Here is a 12,167-nt window from a genome sequence, read left to right as displayed (position 1 = left end):
AAGTAAATACTAAACCTGTGCTTGGAAACTGATATTTGACATACTGAAACTGATAAATCAAATACTAAATGTCATCTCTTACTATAGATATACTAATTTTCAGTTCATGCACTCTGGCCCATGATTTGTCTGCTGTAGATGGGTCTCGCATGTAATGTGTGTTTAGCTGGTCTGGAAAGGCAACTGCAGACTGACAATAATAATAGTTCGTTGTGAAACTAGGAATATTTCAATAGTATTTCATGTAATGGGTTCAACTAGGCTACTGTAAGAACATCTGGGCTGAAGGCTCTTGAGTTTGTGCTATGCTGAAGTTGAGAATCAATGAGAAGAAGAGATTCTGGATTTTCAGATCTGGATGATCTCTCCAGCTAATGTATAGCTGATAAAGGATAACAGTATCACTACTTGACAAGAACACCGTGACCGGCATCACTCTAGGGCTGTTTTAACTTAGATTTCTTTGCTTTTTGGTATCTCTGAACTGAAACTAAATAAACAACTCCTCTCCATTATATGAAGCTTGTGTTTAGCTGCCATGATATCCCGATCACAGTCATGTTTTTATGGTTATATTTTGAATATATTGAGTGCTATTGAAATTTTGTTGCATGATGATAATATACTGCACAGATAATTCATCTTGTTAATCCTTAGCAAGTACTGATCTTGTTGGCTAATGGCAAGTTATAGATAAGGACTGAGGTTTTTTGTACGTTGTCCTACATACTTTAAAAATAACTAGGACACAAACTTTTTGATATAAACTTCCTTGACAAATATAGATGTGTTCTTTTTTTTCTTTCTCTCCTCTCTTAGGCATGGAAAAACTGTAAGAAGCAGAATCTTTGCCTCCCAAACACAGTAATTGTGAAGACTAGACATCCCTTTAACAAGGCATAGCAGCACCTTTAAGGCAGGCTGGGAAAAATAACTGTGAAAACCTTTCCTTTTGTGGTCTGCTCTCACTTCTCCCTGCTTTTGTCAATATTCAGACTTGTTATTTAATTCCTCATTGTTTTCCAGTACAAGCTACTTATGGTGCTCTTGTGTTTTGTTTTGTTTTTCTAATGGCTTTGTCTATGACATCTTGCTGGTTGGATCTTCCCTGTACATTTGGGGATGGGGAGGGATGGCTGACAGAACTGCTGCTTCTGCCAAGCAAGGTTGGTGTGGCCGAGGCAGCGAGGAGAGAGGTGCTGCAGCAATGTGGCATGAGATAAGAGGGCAGGAAGGAGCCACCAGGTTTCTGGGTGCCAAGCAGAACTTCTCCATTGAGTGTGTTGTGCTGTTCCCTGGTGTTGCTGTGTCCTTGGCCAATCCCCTATACCTACGTAGCTGCACCCATGCTGGGAACAGAGCAAATTTCCTGGCCCCCTGTACTTGAGGTAGGACAATAACTGTCTGAACCAGCCCCTGGACTCCCATGGGAAATGGGCTGCACATGTTTTTGTTGTTCAGCTCTGCTTCTTCAGGCTTTTCATGTGTATAGTCTTTGTGTTTAGCCAGCAGAGACTGTGGCTGCAGCCAGACAAATTGCCAAATCTTTGTTTTTCCTTCATGAAAAATTGTGTAGCTTTCTGGCTGAGCTTTGCATGGTCATTATGGTTACCTCTAGGAAAATCAGTGCATCTTTTTTTGCCATTGGAAAAGCTAAAGGAGAAGACAGCCTGACAATACAGACTAAAGGGTTTAACACTGTTGCAGAAGATGCAGGAAGGAAAGGAAATAAGTGCAGCCTAGTCACTGAGGTTGGACCAGACCTCCTTCAAGAGAGGAGGAAAAGTGGTAGGGACTGAGAAACGGAAGTCTGAGGGCAGGGAAGGCTTTCCTGGGAATACATCGAAAGTGCTAGAAAGGAAGCAGAGCACCACTGTGAGCATCTGGCTGAACACAGGGGACATGCATGTAAAATGTTGAACATTGCTACACTCGTATATATTGAACATGGCAGCATTTGTCTGGGCAAAGCTGTGTCCACAGCTGACTTCTAGGAAGATCAGATTTTGTGCTCTCCCTGTCCCAAAAGAGTCCTGCTTTATTGTTTGTGCTCCCTGTTCCACTGGGGAAAGAAACCAAGAGCCAGAAATACACAAGGAGGGTTGGAACCTGGATGAGAGTTGCTGCTTGACTGGTTTTACTCTGGGCTTTGTGGTTGCTGTTCAGGCTATTACATGTAGGCAAATCAATCTTCATGCACACAGCTGCTGGTTTTCCATGTGGGCTGGTTTTCAGTGAAGACAAGCTGCATGGGGAGGCTAGGGGGCCAAGCAAAACTTCTGCTCTGTCAAATTTTAAAAAAAAGCTTCCATAAATGTTGTGGTCATAAGACAAGATAGTCAGTAATTCGGCTTTCAGTGGAGGTAAGGTAAAACTTGCTGTGAGACTGCACTTGGATCACCTGGGGTAGGAATACGTAGGTACTGAGGAGCTGCAATGTGCACTGCCTGTTGCCCAGGCAGCAACCAAGACTGAGTTTGGGTTTATAGGAAGGAGCTTTGTATGGTGGGTGGAAGCAGCTGGGAGGGATGGAGAACACAATCTGTGAAAAGCAAAGCTTCATTGTCCGAGGAGCACTAGAACTAATGAGATTTGCATTTCAAAGGTGGCGAGCCTTCTTCAGACCCTTTAAAATACATGCCTAGGATCTGTCGTGTTAAATCTCTTCATGGGGAAGATGAATGTGTGGGGGAGGTGGAGAGAGAGGCAGAGGAGGCAGCATGCAGAAAGTAGAGGCCAGAGGCCCTTATTTGGGTGCAAGTACCAATCTGCTGTCTGCATGAGTCTGCCTGAGTTGCATATGCTTTCCTTTTCTGTGTGCACAGAAAATTGTGATAAATAGAGGTTCAGGCAGTGAAGAGCATTTATTTTTATTTGCCTATTTTTGTCATTCACTTGGCATCTCTAGATGAATGGTGGAACCAGGAGGAAAAGGCTATTCTCCTTGTCAATACAGTCCTCGTGTGCGAGGCAGCCTGTCTCAAAGGCAGTTTGATGCCTGCTGACCCCTTGCAACCTACCTTCACCTTGGAAATATCATGCCAGTGTAATGGTCTGCTTTTGGCAACCCTACCAGCAACCCCATGGAGTCTTTTAATCAGAGCTGTGGATAGGCAGTTTTCCATGCTCTCTGACTAGGATAGCTCAGGTCCTGGTCTCTGGCCCGTTTGCCATCAGGTATCAGAGTGGAGGTAGAATGACTTCCTTTTGACGCTTCACGTCCCAGCAGCCAGGCATAGACCATGTAACCGAAAGGCTTTCTGCCCCTCTGCAGGGCCTGGATCCATCCTGCTGCAGTGCTGGAGAGAGCTGTCATTGCACAGGATGGTTGACAACCTTTTGCCCCATCTACCGTCTTTCTAGAGACAAACTACTCTTTCAGCCTTCCCTTTTGATGACAAAGGACTTTGAAATGTGAGACTGTTCAGTAGTGTCTTATTTTTCCTTCCTATTTTCCTTCCAGTGTGTCAGTTTTAGTAGCCACACATTCAACACACGGGCCCATGGGCACATGTAAAGCATCATCCCCTTCCTGTCAAAGCCAGTGACTCCTGAAGTGAGGAGGCTAACCAAAGCATCAGATGAAGATGACACTGTGCCTAGCTCAAAGCAGGGTAAGAGGAGCTATTTCATGTCTTGTTGGTCCACTGGAAGTTAAAATTGGCAGCAGACATCAAAGCAGGTGTGAGGATGCTTCTGCAAGATTTGCCAAGGACTCCTCTGTTCCTGTCTGATGCTGGGAGCCAGGGAAGGGAAGAGACTGCAAGTGCAGTCTGTTTAATATTCTCTTCTGTCCCTCTGATCTCCCCCCTACCCCGCAGAAGCAACATGTCCCATGTTTCTGCAGAGCTTGTCCTGAGCAATAGCAGCATCTGTCAGGGGTTACGGTGGCATTAGCCTCATGGAGCTGGGAGTTAGCAGAGCTTGGCAGAGTGACAGTTCTGCTGTACCTTACATAAATCTGTATCTTGCATAAATCTGTATCTGCCTACTCTGCCAAGGTGTGTGGTCACAATTTGTCTGATTTCTCTTGCTGTCCACAAGGCCTTTCAGTTTCCTAGATGTTATTTGCTTCTTGAGGCCCCTCTCCCTCCTCTTGCTTCATACCTCCCCACTCCATACCCTTTCCCTTGTAGTTTCCTCATGAGCCCTAGAGGGAACATTTCTTGTTAAACAGGTGTTATTTTAAAATAAAGTCCAGTCACCTGCCCCTCTCAGGTGCTGCAGAAAGCTCCCCATGTTCCCATGGAAAGAGGGAAGGTCTTGAGCATCCCTGTGGCTTTGGCAGCAAACCACAGCAGCCTGCCACCCACCACCTTCTGCTATGGGCTGCACCTGATCCCAGGTCCTGGTTCCTTGCTCGTCAGTACTTAATGGTACTTGGTGTGCCTTGGTTGCCTCTCATCAGCTTTCTTGGACACTTCTAGACCCTTCTGAGGCCAGAAAGTAGCAGCAACTGCCCCAATTCTTGGCCTTCTTCCAGTGCCTAAGGTAATTATTGGGGAAAACAAGAAAACCTTTATTAAACAGAACATTATATCCCCAACTGTGCTTGTGCCATGTGTTTTCATACAAAGCACCTGAAAAAAAAATGTTGACCTCTTGAAAGCATCTCTGGTCACCACAAGACTTGTCCTGAGCTACCCTCTCCTCCCCAGCACTGCTCAGGGACCTGATGGGAGCTATGCTGCAGTGGTGGCCCATGGAGCAGGGAGGGTCAACTGGCCCGTGCTCTCCTGTGTCACTTCGTCACACCCCCTCGACTGCTTTATTGTTTCAATGCTGTAATAAAGGCTGCTCTGAGCACTGTGGCAGAGACCAGTGGTCTCCTGTTGGTCTGCAGGGCCAATCTCTTAATATGTATTACCCAATAAAATACAGTGGCTCCAAAGGAGTGTATGGTCTGTCAAGTAAGCTTGTTGCACCTCTCAATGAGAGTCTCCACTGAGATATATGTCCTTGGGTGCTGAGAAGGAGGTGCTTGAGAGTAAGGGTACTTATTACTGTTATTATTTACTATTGTTTGGTGTCTGGAGATGGTAAGCAGTGAAGATAGATAGTACACTCTTCTACCACAGGCTATCAAGGGAAAAAAAAAATAAATCCCACATTGTGTTATAGCATGCACCCTGGGCTCTTAAAATGGAAGTTTCTGTTCTGTCTCTAAGCCTTCTTTCTTTTATAGGCAGACATGAGAGCTGTAATGCTAAGTGAATGGTATGTATTAAGTCTATACAATGGCTCTTTAAAAAATAATTACATATGGTACAAGAGGGAAAGAAAACCACTCCATTCCTGTAAATGGCCACTTAAGATGTGGACAATAAATAAATAACTGTAATAAATAATCTGATGTATCTGAGCATTTAGGAGGAATAAATCAGAGCTCTTTCCCCATTGTCTGCTGAGATGCGTCGGAAATGGAGTTGGAAGGAAAGATTTCACTCAGAGTTGTGGCAAGGTGTTGGAAAGCCCATGGGAGCGTGTAGGAGTGTCTCCTGCCCTCCCCTGGCTCTCCCGTGGTTTTTGTTACACTTTCCCTGCACCACCCCTCCCTGTGCCCCTCTCCTGTGAAATGGAAGAGACTCCCTTAAGTCTCACTTGCCTCTTGCGAATAAGTGCAAGAACAACGCCCGGGGAATAAAGCCTCTGCCGGCAGAATTAACGCATTTTCCAGATTGCTCATTGGGTATTTAGTCCTTCGCCTCTCCAACGGCTTTGCCTTTCCACCAGCGCTCTTCCACCCTCCTCGGCCCATTCATACCTGCTCCTCGCAGAAGAAACCAGCTGCTTTTCTGCTCTGTGCAAAGTCTGAGTGCTGGTATTTAAATGCAGCTCCAGTTGCTAAGCCCCGGCGACTAGCGGAGTGCCTGGCTGGGGCTTGCAACCGAGGGCTGTGTCGCTTTAAGGCATGTGATACTTTGCCGAGCAGGGATGTATTGAAATAGGCTACGGTACTTACAGCATCGTATAGCAGTGTACGTACAGCTGCCTTACTCTGCACTGCCTGCGCTGGTGTGAGGCTGCTCTGTCGTTAAACATAAACTGCTCCTCATCCTTAAGTATCCTGGAAGCTGCAAATTATCTCAAGATCACTTCAAAGGTCTCATCAAGCAGAAGGTGATGCTAGGAGATGATTTAAAGGTGAAAATGAGAAGGTTTCCACCCCTCAAACCTTGGCCACTTTTCTGACGGCAGAGTCTGAGAGCTCAGATGTCTTCTTTACTCTGGGAACAGGATTTGTAACGAAAGAGATTTTTTTTTTTCTTTTAATCCTGATAAAGAAGATTATTGGGAAGCTATTAAAAATCCCTTATTGTGATACAGATGGATTTAAAAAAGTGTTAGATCTTTCCAATGAACACTAATAGAGTGCTCTGCTCTTGGTTGGATTACTCAGGTAAGGAGCTTCTTTAGGATTTAAGATTCAGAAAGCAGATCTGGAACTCATCAGATAATAAGTGGAGGAATACTCCCTGCTTTGTTTCTTACTAATGATAAGGTGATCTGTGTGTAAAAGTGTGTATGTGACAGCAGTTTGCTGACAAACAAGTGCATGAAGAAATGTTTGTAAGAAATGCTGGGTTTTGAGCAAAGGTAGTTTGAAATAGTGTAGTCTGAGAAAGGTTTTATTAAAAAAGAAAAAAAAAGCAGAGAGCTAATAATAAAGCCTGAGTGGGTTAACTCAGTCTGCTGTCCATGTGGTTAAGAATATGATGCCCGAGGAAAGACACAGGAGTGTTTAGCAGGCTGTAGAAGTTCGGCTTTGCTTCACTGTTTGGCTAGGATTTTTAAAGTTCAGTTTTAAATAACCCGAATACCTGAAATATCCCTATGTGAGAGTCACCTTTGCCTCTTAACTTGTATAAAAAGCATGGGAGCACCAAATATGACAAGAAGGCATTAATTCCTGAAGACATGGGAAGCCTACTGGGAGCTCCCTGATCTGAGGGGATTGAATCTGTTTTGCAAGATAAACAGGTCTAAAAAGAGAGGAGAAAAAGTACACTGTATACTGCAAAGTAAACAGTTGGAAATGAAATTAATTATATGCTAAGCAGTGCATCAGACACTCAGTACAGAGAAAGGAAGAGCCTCATGCTGATCAAAATAATGTTTTGGCATTTTCTATTAATTATACTTGTCAGTTTATGTGGTTCTTTTCAGCCAATTAGACTTTAAAAGCTTCCCAAAGAAGCTTCTTTAAAATCAGGGGCAAAAAATATTTTATATGCATATATTTTATTACCACTGTATTTCACTATTTTAATATTGTTAATTTTCCTACTGCAGTAATCCCCCTGATATATCACATACAGACTTTTTATTTTTTAATTTTTCTTTAACGACATGATTTTTCTATGTGAGAGATTTAATCTTTCAAAGTCTTTCTTGCTCTGTGAAAATGATGTTCAGCTGATTGGATTATTAGATAGAAAACGGCATCACGTCATTGGCTGAATAAGGAGAGTGCCTGAAGTTTGATTAATTTGGCAATATGAAATGCAGCAGAAGGTGTTGTTAAGGGAGCTGGACGATGTGTAGCGTAGCTGAGCCTTGCAAACCTCCTGATCCTTGCAGGCATTGAGAAAGAGCTGTTGAAGTTAAAAAGTCAGAGGGAAATTTAGCCAGTTAGTACAATAATGAATACAAGTACGAAAAATCACAGTTGTCTATATTGGATGGCCAAGTATGCCAGCACTGAGAGACAAAGAAATGGCTCTTTCCCTTCGCAACAGGAATCTCTTTAAAATTTTGACACAATCTGCTTTGTGAAAAGATCAAATCTTCTATAGCGTACAGATGAAATTCAGTCTGGCCATACTCCAGTCCCTTTACATGCTCAGGTCAAACAAAAGGAAGCTGATTTCATCTGGGGATTAGAACATAATTCTGAGAAACAATTACTTTGTTTATCAGACAGCATAGTGATTAAAAATTAACGCTCACAAAAGTCAAAAACAATAAACTGTTACCTTCTGGGTCAGCACTAGCCTTCCAGTCTTGGGGCTGGAGTATTTTTGAAATGCATCTCAGATATCTGATGATGTTGTATGCCTATCTGTAATGTGTTTAAAGTAGTTTTGATACTGTCTGGACATTGTGGGTTTTTTAGCTGGCCGCGTGATTTTTTTTTTTTTTAACTGCCTTGTAAATTCAGCTATGGACCAGTGTGGGAATATTTTCCAGCCTTCTATTTACATTGGTTTTGGTTTTTTTAGTCCTCAGATCATTACAGTTTCATTTTTACCACTGAATTATTAAAGTTATCCAGACTCCTGTGTTGACATCTTGTTACCTCAACTGTCCTTTTTGGACGTGACCTTTGTGGTATGACAATTGCATCCTGCAGGGGGGAATAACAACCCAGAGACAAAAAACATTTAGCAAAAGGAGTGTAAAAAAAAATAAAAAATACTGTTCTAATGGAAGCTGACTATTCTGTGTACTGTAAGGCAATGGATAATAACGTCTGTCTAATATTTTGTTTAGAGAATGGCAGTGGTCTCTGCAATGTCCTGGGTCCTGTATTTGTGGATAAGTGCCTGTGCAATGCTGCTCTGTCAGGGGTCCCTCCATCACACTTTCCAGCAGCATCACCTGCACAGACCAGGTAGGACTGAGATCAGCTGTGGGATGCCATAAGATTGCAGGCTTTCTGCCCGTGCTCATGTCTGTCTTGATAAATGATTGAATAATCATAAAATCCATTTTATCATTTAACTTTTATGAGTTGCTTGCCTTTATACTGCACAGCATCTTTTTGGGGTCGGTCTAATGTGTTGTGCTTTGCCAATCTGATGTTAGAATATTCATCCTTCAACGTAGTCTTCTAACAACTTCCCAACACAGGAATCCCATTTTGGATAACCATTTAGTTTCTCTGTCTCTTTCTCTGTCCTTATTTCTATCTCCCCTTCTCCTCATTTTGTGATGTTCTGGAGTGGGTGTTTAACTCTGAAAGACATTGCAACAGCACAAGTTTGGATAACTTTGCAGTATCTGACCCAAACTGGACATGGGTTTGTTACTTAAAATACTGGCACTGAATTTCACTCCTAGTCACTGGTGCTTACTGGAGGTTGGCTGTTTGCCTTAGCATAAGTGAGGGAAACTGTTATGATAAGGTGCTTGAGTTTACCTCTGAAAATTGATGGGCTTGCAAAAGTGTAGCCCAGAGGAGAATTCAGGACTGTCTTTCAATGGAGTTAAATGCCTGTAAAGTCAGAATAAATCCCATGGGTTAGCAGTGGAGAATGCAGCTTACTTTGACTGTTGTGACCCACAGAGACTGCACATTAGTAGTTTTATTGTGTTTTTATTAATAGAAATGGATCATGTAACTTTTTCAACTGTTAATTGTGCTTTGAAGAATATGTGCCAGGTTAAAAATCGAGAAGTTGGCATATTCTAGCACAGTATTATCATCTGGTTAAAATTAGATCGTCCAAGAATGTTGCTTCACAAATTTGGATCCAAAGAAAGGTGGGAGAGGTTTTAAGAGCTTTAGAAATGAAAGATGGAAAATGTTAACTCGGTGATGAATCATTTAATAATGTGGCAACTAATACTTTAATGTTTTTTAATCTAATGGCATACCTTCAAAGATAAACAGTCTTGAACCACAGGTCTTTAGCAACCTTAATGACTCAAAGTTTTCCCAGCTACTTGCCTTGTCCAAAAGTCATAGGTATTGGCATTTTCTTGCTTTCTTGTAATAAAATATGCATAGTATGAAGGAATAGACCTGAATCTTTGATAGACCAGCTCTTGGTAGCTGTGTTAGAGCATCAGATTAACTAATGGTATTATGTTTACTAGCTGGCACTGGAAGTTTGAGAGCATTTGAAGTTTGAGAGGTGAGGTTCTTATTTGGGACTCGCAGAGAAATGAACAAAATATTTATTACAATGCAATTGTAAGCAATGCTGCTGGTTATTTGAGTCTGTCCCCCAGTGAAGGAAATAGGGAAAAACAGCGCAGCTAAACAGAAAGGTAAAAGGAAAATGTAATCTCATTTTTGTAAAATCAGTTGAAACAAGTGACATTATGAGAAAAAATGAGAGCTGGACAGATTCAGAGCTCTGCAACATTTGCCTAAGCTTGAAAAATCACCTTTTTTATGAAGCAAGAACAGCAAGACACTGAATGCATACCAAGATGTTGGGGAAATGTGAAAAATGACAAAATCTTTCACTCAGAGATGTGATACAGACAGAGTGAAGGTTTTACAGCTGCCTCATCACCTACTTAGAAACAGCCAAGCTTTCCCTCCTGCGAGCCTTTCTCAGGCAGCTTCTCCGCACCCTACATGAATAAGATTGATGGTGTTCTGATCCCAGGCAGCCAATTTCAGTCTCTCAAGAAATAATCCACTACATTGACAGATGAGTGGAATTTGACATGATGTTCACCTCGGATTCAGATTGTGCTGCACCTGGGAAGCATGAGCTAGTGAGCGTCCTTTAGGGAAACTGTTAGAGATTTTGGACAATTTCTGCTGTCACAACAGAAAATCAAGACAGTGTTTTTTATAAGGCCATGAATTTGCAGTCTGCCAACTGAATGTGAAAGGTTGTACATAAAAGGGATGGAAATATGTTAACTAGCAAACTGACTGATTTTAATGTATTCAACTGCAGTCCCTGGGTACACCCTATTTTTCATATTTATAATATTAGGAATGCGTCATTTACTTTTAGTTAGTCACTGTGTAAGTAAGATTAAAATGTTCAGCCAAATAAAAGTGAATAAAAAATGGATGCAGATGAGCCAGTGCATAATTTCAGTAATTTAATATTTGGTATATGAAATTTCAACTTATTGAATCATGGCAAATATAGCTGTAATCAATAGCATGCTCAGCATACCTTTTTTTCAGTTTGTGATCTCCCATAGATAATGAGATGCTCTAAAATAAGAGAATTTGAGCTGTTCGGCTCCATCGTGGGGCTACTTTGGTACAAAAAGGCAGGTTCCACCCTGTCTTATGCTTCTTGTACTTGAAGAATAGAAGAGTCTCACTGAGCACAGGAAGGTGCAGGTAAAAGATAAAATCCTCATGGAGTGTATTTAGCATAATAAACTTGAACTGAACTCAGTAGATTAGCACAGTGAATATACCCATCGGTACTACTGCGGTTAATCCAGTTTTGAAACCCTGGAAATCAAGGGCAATATATGAAAAGATTAGTTTATCATCAGAGATTTCTGAGCTTGTTCTTTTTTCTGAAACTTTCTTAAGCAAGTGTCTGAATGGGTTGAAATAGATTTCTACACACTGTGCAATCACAAAAGTGTAAAGTTTCCTTTCAGTGTAGTATAATTTTTCAGTTTTATAATTCATTACGTTGTTACTCAGTTAGACAACTTAGCGGAATGTACGAACCTGAAAACAAATGTGGTAAACTGCTTTATGTGACAGTATTTGTAACTGACTGTAGCTTTATTTTCTGTGAAATGTTGGCAGGTGGGCACAGATAGTAAGGGTATAGTAAATATTGCTTGAATGTAAGATGGATGATGTTGTATTACTTGTACCTGTTCGTGAATTCTTTCTTGTCTCATTAACACAATGAAAAGTTTGAATGCCACTGTTAAGTACCCTTAAGTATTGGTGGCTGTTCCTTTTGACTCTGATAGGTGAGGTGGGCAGGGTAGGTTTTCAGGATTTTTTTGCTGGGATCCGAGGAGACCTTTGGAGTAAGCTAGCTGAACAGTGTTGCAGTATAATTCCCCTTGGGTAATACACAAGGCTTTCTGCAGGTTTTTTATGACTGTATTTCATTTTCATGCAAGTTATGTTAGGCAAAGGACATGTGAAAACATTCACAGGAAATAACTTTATGTGGAAACCAATCCCCATTTTTTTTCAAGCATGTCATTTCTGTGTGAAATAAGAAACAGCCGTAATGAGAAGAATTTCACCTTGGCTGTTTTAGGCTCCGAGATACACACGGTGGTAGAGATATTGAATTGGCCTGAGGATTAGAGTGGACAGGTTGTGATTTGCAGAGTTAGCTGCGTGCCTGTGATAGTCCGTTGATCATCTGATTGACAGGACTGACCCCACCCAAAGGTAGGAAGTAGACGCTGGCATTTGGCAAGACAGCAAGATATTAACAAAGCAAAGGGTTCAAGTTTAAAAGATTAAAAAATACCCACTC

The 12,167-nt window shown here is 41.7% G+C and overlaps 1 protein-coding gene across 1 annotated transcript in view; it reads left to right on the top strand.

The window, feature by feature from the left end:
- Positions 1-8,496: 8,496 nt before the first annotated feature.
- The window catches only part of TAFA1 (TAFA chemokine like family member 1), a 225,986-nt gene continuing 222,315 nt past the window's right edge, over positions 8,497-12,167 (top strand). Inside the window, exon 1 of the mRNA XM_072876090.1 lies at positions 8,497-8,614. Coding sequence (XP_072732191.1) covers positions 8,497-8,614 — 118 coding nt within the window. The remainder of the gene's footprint in view (positions 8,615-12,167) is intronic.

Source organism: Ciconia boyciana, chromosome 11 (genome assembly GCF_034638445.1).
Source record: "Ciconia boyciana chromosome 11, ASM3463844v1, whole genome shotgun sequence".
Taxonomy (NCBI): domain Eukaryota; kingdom Metazoa; phylum Chordata; class Aves; order Ciconiiformes; family Ciconiidae; genus Ciconia; species Ciconia boyciana.
The sequence above is the reverse complement of the archived record's forward strand: the minus strand, read 5'-3'. Positions and strand labels throughout refer to the sequence as shown.